We start from the raw sequence: 10,257 nt of genomic DNA, 5'->3' as shown, positions 1-10,257 counted from the left end.
GAGTAACTCAGTGGGACCGGCAGCATCTTTGAAGAGAAGGAATGGGTAATGTTTCGGGTCGAGACCCTTCTTCAGGCTCCAGGGCACAGCGGAGGAGTTGTTGCCTCACAGCCCCTGTAGCGCCAGAGGCCCGGTTTCGATCCCGACTGCGGGTGCTGTCTGCACGGAGTTTGTACGTTCTCCCCATGACCTGTGTGGGTTTTCTCTGAGATCTTCAGTTTCATCCTACACTCCAAAGACGTACAGGTTTGCAGGTTAGATTCAGATTCAGATTCAGATTCAATTTTAATTGTCATTGTCAGTGTCCAGTACAGAGACAACGAAATGCATTTAGCATCTCCCTTGAAGAGCGACATAGCAACGATGTTCTCCCCGTAACCACATTGGTTTTCTCCAAGATCTTCAGTTTCCTCCCACACTCCAAAGACGTACAGGTTTGCAGGTTAATTGGCTTGATAAATGTAAACATTCTCCCTAGTGTGTGTAGGATAGTGGTAATATGCGGGGGTCGCTGGTCGGCACAGACCCAGTGGGCTGAATGGCCTGTTTCTGCGCTGTATCTTTAAAACTAAAAAAAACTAAAAGTGTCTCGACCAGCAATGTCATCCATTCCTTCGCTCCAGAGATGCTGCCTGAGTTACTCCAGCAATTTGTACCTATCTTCAATGTAAACCAGCATCTGCACTTCCTTCCTACACTCCCTGCCATCAACTTTCATCAGGTTTATCAGCAGCTTCTGTCTCCTTATGTTTGCTTATTGCTCACGTTACCATGGCTACACTGACAATCTCTGCTTCTTCCTGTCTAACACAATAGCACCACCGTTGCTCATGAGTTTGTGCAATAGTGCAGGCCCATTGAAAGCGAGTCACCATCTTTCCATTTATTTATTTTCACTGCAGTCGAAGCTTAACATCCTTTACACCAATGTATAAAAACTCTAGATCTACATGCATGAACTCAGGCGCTTAAAGTATGAATGGGATCAAGGCCGTTCGGTAGCTGGGATAATTTTTATAATCTTTCTGATATTGGTAATGCTTCCTTTGAGCCCACAATATCAGCTGGAGAGAGAGCATCAGAGTGAAGACGGCAACTGAAAAGAAATGAAAATAAGATTAACATTAGCATTCGGGTATGACGTCCTTGCAGGAAACTGTGTTTTAATCCGTTTGTGCCATGTGTGAGCAGTTTTGTTTACCTGGAAATGTTTGAGTCATAATGGTGAAGCTAATCCAGGCTCCCATCTGCAGATAAATTTGAGAACATGGATTAATTACCGTGGCATTATTGCAATAGCGTGGTGTAGGAACAGCTCCATCCAAGACTGCAACACATTGCAGGTAATTGTGGATGCAGCCCAGACCATCGCGCAATACAACCTCACATCCATTGATCCCATTCATACCTCGGCAAGGCCAGCAGCATAATCAAGAACCAATCGCACCCTGGCCACTCCCTCTGGTCCCTTCTGCCATCGGGCGAGATGTACAGAAGTGTGAAAATGTACACCTCCAGATTCAGTGAGAGTTTCTTCCCAGCTGTTATCAGGCAACTGAACCATCCAATATGAACAAGAGAGCAGCCCTGAACTACCTCCATCTACCTCATTGCAGACCCTGGGATTATCTTTAATTGAACTTCATCTTCACTTCCTTTATCCTATATCTGTACACTGTGGACGGCTTGAATGTAATCATGTATAGTCTTGTCACTGGCTGAAAAACATGCAACAAAAAAGCTTCTCACTGTACCTCGGTACACGTGACAATAAACTAAACTAAACTAAATTCTTCTTCTTCTGTGTTCTGTTCTACCAAAGTTAGTTAGTGATTTCTGGAAGGGAGGTGGAGTACATGCCCTGATTAGCACAATTGATGCAGAGGTGGAATTGATTGAGAGCTTTAAGTTGCTGGGCATAGCTATCATCAATGATCTGTCATGGATCAAACATGGATGTAACAGCCAAGACAGCACACCAATGTCCACTTCCGCAGGAGACTAAGTTCATTTGACACGTCTCCAATGAACCTTACAAATTTCTACAGATGCACCCCAGAGAGAGCTTGCTGTTGGGGTTGCATTAACAGCTTGCTTTGGGAACGTGACTTCTGTAAATTGCCTCTAGTGTGCAGGATAGTGCTAGAGTACAGGTGATCGCTGGTAGGCACGGATTCGGTGGGCCAAATGGCCTGTTTCCACACCATCTCTAAACTAAAAAAACTAAACTGAACCTGAGTAATAGGATAAACGATTAGAAGCAATAAAATGTTTGAAGAAATTATTACCTCGTATGTATAGTTGGGGCAAGAAACCAGTTTGAAAAGCCATGTTAAGGGGTTGTAAGTTGGTCTCACAAAATGATTCTTGGTACCTCGAGAAAAATAAAACAGACTGATCATTGAATTTGGCATAGGATAGTGTGCATTTGAAGTTTAAATGCGATTGATAGCAAAGGCATCTTCATTTTGGTCTTCAAGTTATACTGCGATGAAACATGTCCTTCGGCCCAACTTGTTCACATTGAAAGTCATGTAATATCATTACATTAAAGATTTACACAACAAAGTTGTATTACTGTCTGGAGAGCCTGACTTTGGCCTGAATAACAGGGAGATTGCCTATCCTCCCTCAGTATTATGTCCTGTTATGGAATATGGGAAAAAAGGCAGGAATGGGGGACTGATTCTGGATGATCAGCCATGATCATATTGAATGGTGGTGCTGGCTCGAAGGGCCGAATGGCCTACTCCCACACCTATTGTCTATGTTTCTATGTTTCTATGTTATATTTCTAGGAGAGGGCCAAGGGTTTAATGTTGGAACTGGAGACGCTGGTTTACAAAAGAAGACACACAGCACTGGAGTAAGTTAGCTTACTTCGTTACTGGAGAAACTAAAAGGCAGCATCTCTGGAAAACATGGATAGGTGGCGTTTTGGGTCGGGACTTTATCAGACTGATCGTGGGGGATGGGGAAGGGGAGATTGTGAAGAAAGCTGTAAGGGAGAAGGGGCAGGATAAACCTGGCACGGAATAAGGTCATACAGGTGAGAAGGGTTTTATGATCGGCATGGTTGGATAAAGGGCAGAGATGAAAAGATAGAAGGTGTGAGACAAAAGGATTGAAGAGTTGCAAACTGTGAAGCTGGAGGAAGGAATGTAGGTAAAAGGGGAGGGGGAGAGGAGTAATTGGTACAAGTTCTGCGGAACACAGTGATGGGAGAGGGTGGGGAAAGGAAGTTGGGTTGGGTATGTGGGGGAAGGAGAGGATGAAGGTTAGGTCGGTACCTAAAATTGGAGAATTCAATGTTCAAACTTAACATCAAAAAGACTTTCAGATCTTGCTCAGAGTTAACATAAACAGAGGGAGAAAATAGTTGTTGCAGGGCATCACAGTGTCACAGCTGGTAGAGTTGCTGCCTCACTGCGCTAGAGACCCGGGTTAAATCCTGACCACGTTTGCTGGCCTTTGTGGAGTCTGCATGTTCTCCCTATCACCGCACAGATTAACTGCGGATGCTCCAATTTCCTCGCACATGCCGGAAACATGCGGGTTTGTAAATTAATGGGCCTCTGTATATGGCTCCTAATGTGTAGGGAGTCGATGCTAAAGTGGGCTTGCTTAGAACTAGAATGGACGGGGGTTGAGGGTGTGGGGGGTGGGGGCTATATGGGGGGTTGTCGGTTTATTGGCCTCGATAAATTATCCCAGATATGTAGGGAATGGATCTTAGAATAGAGGGGAGGTCATTTAAGACTGAGGTGAGAAAAAACGTTTTCACCCAGAGAGTTGTGAATTTATGGAATTCCCTGCCACAGAGGGCAGTGGAGGCCAAGTCACTGGATGGATTTAAGAGAGAGTTAGATAGAGCTCTGGGGGCTAATGGAGTCAAGGGATATGGAGAGAAGGCAGGCACGAGTTATTGATAGGGGATCACAATGAATGGCGGTGCTGGCTCGAAGGGCCGAATGGCCTCCTCCTGCACCTATTTTCTATGTTTCTATGAAAGTGGGATAACATAGAACTAGTATTATGGGTGGTCGATGGTCAGTGTGAACTCAATGGGCCGAAGGGCTTGTTTCCATGCCACATCTTTCAATCAATCAGTGCAAGACAGTCGCTAAATAATTGCAAAGTGCCAAAATACAGGGCAATGGCAGACAACAAGTGGAATTAGATGGAAATTATACCTACCTGTTTTATGCACTTGGATTATAACAGCATTTGTAAAATAGTTTCCAGCTCCACAGACCTGAGAGAAAGAACATAACTCATTGTTGGTTGGAATTGCTCGTCAGCTAACGAATATAGCTAACGAATAACTATCTCCAATATTTGCATATGCATGGTGGATGAATTGGAAAATTTGTCTTGGTTAGGATGAACATTTGATAAACATTTTTGTTTAAATAAAGATATTCATCATTTATTATTGGTGTTTTTGAACAACCAAAGTATTTTCGCTGAAACAGAAAAACAATTTTTAGACTCTTTCCAAGTTTATATTTTATGCATTTTACATTAAGACAAAACCAGCTCTGAGTGAAATAAATTGATGATTTAATATTGTCTTTGACATCACCCTCTCACCTTGATATATCCCTTCTAAAATGTGTGCCAAAAGAAGAAATGTAAATGGTCGTTTGTCTCCTTAATTCATCTCACGTATCAATGCCACACAACTGCATATTTTGATAGCAGGTTTATGGATGTATACATAAAAATAATTAATCACTCATTACACAAGGGAGACTTTCACAGAAATTTACAGAACACTCCGCTCTCCTAAGCCACTGCTGAAATTGATTCAAACCCAATCCATTTGACAGAAGTGGGGCAGAATTGTATCATAAATTCATCCCAGGTTAGCACTCCACTGAAGTCATCTGGTAAATTCATTCATAAAGAAGCCAGCAGGTTTTGTATTCCAATGCCTCAGGAAAGAATCAAATGAAGTGGGCAGCTTTTTGCACAAAATCGCAAATCAAATTTGGTCTAATTCCACAAAATTTATTTGATACCGATTATTGATCTGTTTAACAATGAAAAAAGAGGCAAGAGATTATACATTGAGGGTATCAAGTCTTCAAAATTATCATTATTCCTACTTTTGCTGACATGTTTTCAAGAAATTTTACAAGAATTTTGTCTATCTTTGGTATACATCAGCATTTCGTGTCTATCTTTGTATTTATTTGTATCACACAAAATAATTTAGAGGTGATCTTTTTCATATTTTCATGTATATTTGTATTTCTTTGTTTATATACTGTAAAGAAATTGGTCATAAAACGTGGAAACATATAATTGCCTGGTGATATTGTTTCAGATTGATTCATTTTAATGTCCTTGTTGGAAAGAGATCGAAATGCATTTGCATCTCAATGAAATAGCAAACGATTTTGTAAAAATAAGTCCGTGGGGGGGTGGGGGGTGTGGGGGGGGGGGGGGGGGGGGGGGGGGGGGTGATTGGGTCTTTGAGTGATACAACGTGGAAACAGGCCCTTCGGCCTAACTTGCCTACGCCGGCCAATATGCCCTAGCTACACTCGGCCTAGCTGCCAGCATGGAGGGGAGCGTGGAAACGGTTGAGCCTCCCGTTGGGGGGGTGAGCCTTCCGGTCGGGACAGAGCATCCTTGGGATGCCATCGCCCTGGCCCATATCCGTCTACACCTGTTCTATCCAATTCAACAATACGGTTTTATTCGTCACATTGCACATAAAGTGCAAGTGAAACAAATTTGCCAGACAGCAGTTGTACAATGATGCAAAGGATGCTCTCGACACAAAGTTCACAGGATTGAAACAGAACCTTCTTCAACACAACGCTGATGAGCCTTCATCAGAGTACAGCATTGTTTATCACTGTGGTGGAACCTGAAGCTAGAAACACAAAATTGGCCAGTCCCTGAAGTCTACAATCTCCTTTTCTTCCCCAGGTTGGTCAGCGCACCATGCTCAAGCCTCCGCCAGCCATCGTTGTTGCGGGCGTTGTCCACTTGATGATGATGTGTACAGAGTCAAGGGAAGGAATTCCAGGTAGAGGTGTGCGTGTACCTGTCTAGAAAAATGTTTTCTTAAACATGGAAAATTGCGATAGTACCTGAACACCTCAAGTGTACTGCAAGGTGGGAGAGGGCTGCCGGCAGCTCGTTCCGGTACAAACCTACCACTCTTTGCGTGCAAAAGTTAGCTACCCGGCCTAGCTGCCAGCATTTTCCACATTCCAATTCAAATCGGTTTTTTCTCCCTTCACCTTAAGTTTAATCTATTTAACACAACCCCCAACATTTATCACTCCAAAGGCGTACAGGTTTGTCCACAGCCATCGTTGTGGGCGTCCAGATGTGCAGACAAGGTAAAAATTCCAGGTAAGTTTGTTATTGGCTTGGTTAATTGTCCCTAAACATAAATTGTGTGCAGCTGTCTTTGCATGGTTTAATGTTCCCCCCAACACTCCAATGCACAGGTTTGGGATTAATTCTGTTAATTGTGTCTGTGCGAACACAGTGGGCCGAAGGGCCTGTTTCCGCACTGTATCTGTAAATAAATTAAAGTAAACTAAACCACAAAATATAAAACACAGAAAAACATGGGTCTGTTTGAAGACAATAATACACAAATATCTACATTTTATTTTTGTGTGTGTAGGGCAGTGTTAATGTGCAGGGATTGCTGGTCAGGCTTGTTTCCGCGCTGTATCTCTAAAATTAAACTAAAACTAACCTTCCAGAGCAGCCAACCATAGCACCTCTTCTTCCGCTTGGGGAGTCTGCATCCTGGGGGCATGAACATTGAATTCTCCCAATTTTGTTACCCCTTGCTGTCTCCTCCCCTTCCTCCCCGCTGAGTTTCTCCTTCATTTTTGTGTACCTTAGAACCTTGTCAATGCCTTACTAATATCCATGTATACTCCATCTACAACTCTGCTCTCATCCACTTTTTGGTTATATGCTCAAAAAACTCAATCAGATTTGTGAGTCATGACCTCCCATGTATAAAACCATGTTGACTATCCCTAATCAGCCTTTGTCCATCTCTGTGCATGGCTGTACTATCCCTCAGAATACTCTTTAGTACCTTTCTGACCACAGATGTTAAGATCACTGGTCTGTAGTTCCCAGACTTTCCCCTGCAGCCCTTCTTGAATAGGGGCACATCATTTGCCACCCTACAGTCTTCCGGCCCCTTGCTTGTATGAGTAAAAGCCCTGTCCCACGGTACGAGTTTATTCCAAGAGTTCTCCCGAGTTTGCCCTGATTCGAACTCGGAGATTTACGGTAATGGCCACTCGTCGGTACTCGGGGCTCTCGTGGACATTTTTCATCATTTTGAAAAATCTTCACGAGTCTTCCCGTGCTTACCTGCCGTTAGCGAGTCTTCCCGAGTACCTGCCGTGAGCGCTAAGAGACGTCCCCGAGCTCCGACGTACTCGCTACATTCATTCTCCGTGCTTACCATGAATTTAATTTTTTTTTTAACTCGGGAGAGCTCTTGGAATGAACTCGTACCGTGGGGCAGGGCTTTCATTAATCTCCTGGAGGGCTCGTGCAATTTCTTCTCTCGCTTCCCGCACTGACCTTGGATATATCTGATCAATCATGATATCTGATCTGATCAACTTCCTCAAACAGCAAGCAGGATCTTACTAATACTGTATGTATGTGAATGCATTTGCACAAATCCCTTTGTCTAGTATTTAAATGAAAATGTTGATTTGATATCTGGAAATTGGTAGTTGTAATCAGAATATAAAGACATTGCCCAAATTTAGGGTTGCACAGTGGCGCAGCAGCAGAGTTACTGTATTACAGCTCGAGAGGCCTGGGTTTGATCCTGACTATGGGTGCTGTCTGTACGGAGTTTGTAGGTTCTCCCTTTGACCACGTGGGTTTTCTCTGGGTGCTCCTGTTTCCTCCCACACTCCAAAGACTTGGAGGTTTGTAGGTTAGTTGACTTCTGTAAATTGCTCCAAGTGTGTAGGATAGAACTAGTGTACGGCTGATTGTTGGTCAGCACGAACTTGGTGGGCCGAAGGGCTTATCCACACTGTATCTCTAAACTGAACAAAAACTAAATTAATGCAATGTCTTGACTGTCAACGATTCCTCTGCCTCCATGGATGCTGTCTGACTCACTGAGTTTCTCCCACATTTTTGCTCCAGATTTCAGCATCTGCTGTGTCTTGTATCTGCTTTGGAGAAATCAAGTTCCACAAATCACGCTCATATTCTGAAATACATTTTCATCTACAGCTCCTTGTGGTAAAAGTGTGGGAATGGAGGGAATGGCAAAACTGATGTTTTATCACCTAATTTACCCCTCCTCACTGGGGGATACATCTTTGGTTTGGCATTGCTAAAACTGGAATATATATATTTTTTAATATATCAAATCAAATAAATAAAATATTTCAGTTTCAACATTTTCAATTTAGACTTTACTATTAGACATACTTTAAAAATGCAATGCTGAAAAGAGACCCTACGGCCCACCGAGTCCATGTTGACCAGCGATCATCGCATTCACTTGCACTATCCTACACACTAGGGCCAATTTACAATTTTTTACCAAAGCCAATTAACCTACAAACCTGTTTAAGAAGGAACTGCAAATGCTGGAAAATCGAAGGTAGACAAAAATACTGGAGAAACTCAGCGGGTGCGACAGCATCTATAGAGCGAAAGAAATAGGCAACGTTTCGGGCCAAAACCCTTCATCAGACTGTTTTAAGTTTTAGTTTTAAAGATACAGTGTGGAAACAGGCCCTTCAGCCCTCTGATTCCACGCCAACCAGTGATCACCTCTATACTAGTTCTATCCTACACGCTAGGGACGATCTACAGAAGACAATTAACCTAAAAACCTGCACGTCTTTGGAATGTGGGAGGAAATGGGAGCACCATGCAGGTCACAGGGAGAATGTACAAACTCCGTACAGACAACACCCGTAGTCAGGATTGAACCCGGGTCTCTGGTGCTGTAAGGCAGCAACTCTACTGTTGCACCACTGTTCTGCCCTAATGCCATTGTGATTTACTAAATACACATGGTAGACGGTTAAAAATAGGGGAAATTAACCAGCATGTATTACAAAAATGGCTTTGCATGGAACATCAACATATGAATATTATTTGGTACACAAAAATGCTGGAGAAACTCAACGGGTGCAGCAGCATCTATGGAGCGAAGGAAATAGGTAACGTTTCGAGCTGAAAGCCTTCTTCAGACTGAATATTATTTGCTCTATTTTGGATTGCAATACATTCTAGCACCATTCTGCTGTTTTGCACTCATGCCTATGTTGAATATTGTATTTATCATTACAGTTGACTCTGCAAGCTTCATGGGAAGAAGGAATTTCATTGCACTCGGGTGTACATGACCACAAACTAATCTGAGTTGGAATTTGAGCTTCGACAGTCTGCACTCAGTAAATCCCTCCACAACACTCGCTATCATTTTACAGTTTAATGAGGTTCAAACAGCTGCGTTCAAAATCTGTAGAGATTCTTAAATCATTGCCTACAGGGGATTAGCAGGGTGCAAGTAGTTTATTGAGTGGCCTGCACTTAATCTACTTTGCAGGCAGTCTCCCGACACTTGAGGATAGCTAGTTACCACTCCAACTTGATAAGCTCTTGGTGGGATCTATCAACTAGGCTACAAGTGCAGTGGGAGTAGCCGCACTGTGTAGGAAGGAACTGCAGATGCTGGTTTAAACCGAAGATAGGCACAAAAAAAGTCTGAAGAAGGGTCACGACCCGAAACGTCACCGATTCCATCTCTCCAGAGATGCTGTCTGTCCCGCTGAGTTACTCCAGCATTTTGTGTCTATCTTGGGAGTAGCCATACGGTGTGAGTTTGTGAATTATTTGTGCTTGGCCTTCATGCTGTCCACTTGTAGATGACTGAGATGCACAATGTCCTCCTTTAAGGACAGATTATGAGTGGTATCACTGCAACTGATCTTAAGCAAACTAGATGTACAAATTGCCTTATAATACTGAAACCGAAACTGAAACCTGGTAACGGAACAAGGAACTACAGGTGCTAGATTACAACAAAAAAATAAAAAGTGATGGAGTAACTCAGTGGGTCAAGCAGCATCTCTGGAAGACATGGTTAGGTTCTAAATTACCTTAGAATTAACCTCCAATTAAAAAAAAACATTTTTTTGGTAGCTAGGTTCACATGAAATGGTTTTCCCTTCTGGAGATTCTGAAACAGGTATCACCAAAGCAGTTGTCCAT

The 10,257-nt window shown here is 42.9% G+C and overlaps 1 protein-coding gene across 1 annotated transcript in view; it reads right to left on the bottom strand.

Moving 5' to 3' along the window:
• Positions 1 to 406: 406 nt before the first annotated feature.
• LOC129695357 (trans-2,3-enoyl-CoA reductase-like) overlaps positions 407 to 10,257 on the bottom strand; it is a 124,764-nt gene continuing 114,913 nt past the window's right edge. Inside the window, exons 9-12 of the mRNA XM_055632232.1 lie at positions 4,198 to 4,255; positions 2,289 to 2,374; positions 1,202 to 1,247; positions 407 to 1,096 (exon numbers count right to left, since the gene is read on the bottom strand). Of these exons, the coding sequence (XP_055488207.1) occupies positions 969 to 1,096; positions 1,202 to 1,247; positions 2,289 to 2,374; positions 4,198 to 4,255 (318 nt within the window). The 3' untranslated portion in view covers positions 407 to 968. The remainder of the gene's footprint in view (positions 1,097 to 1,201; positions 1,248 to 2,288; positions 2,375 to 4,197; positions 4,256 to 10,257) is intronic.

The sequence above is a fragment of the Leucoraja erinacea genome, chromosome 3 (assembly GCF_028641065.1).
Source record: "Leucoraja erinacea ecotype New England chromosome 3, Leri_hhj_1, whole genome shotgun sequence".
In the NCBI taxonomy this organism is placed as follows: Eukaryota; Metazoa; Chordata; class Chondrichthyes; order Rajiformes; family Rajidae; genus Leucoraja; species Leucoraja erinaceus.
Note: the sequence above shows the minus strand (reverse complement) of the source record. Positions and strands in the feature narration are given on the sequence as shown.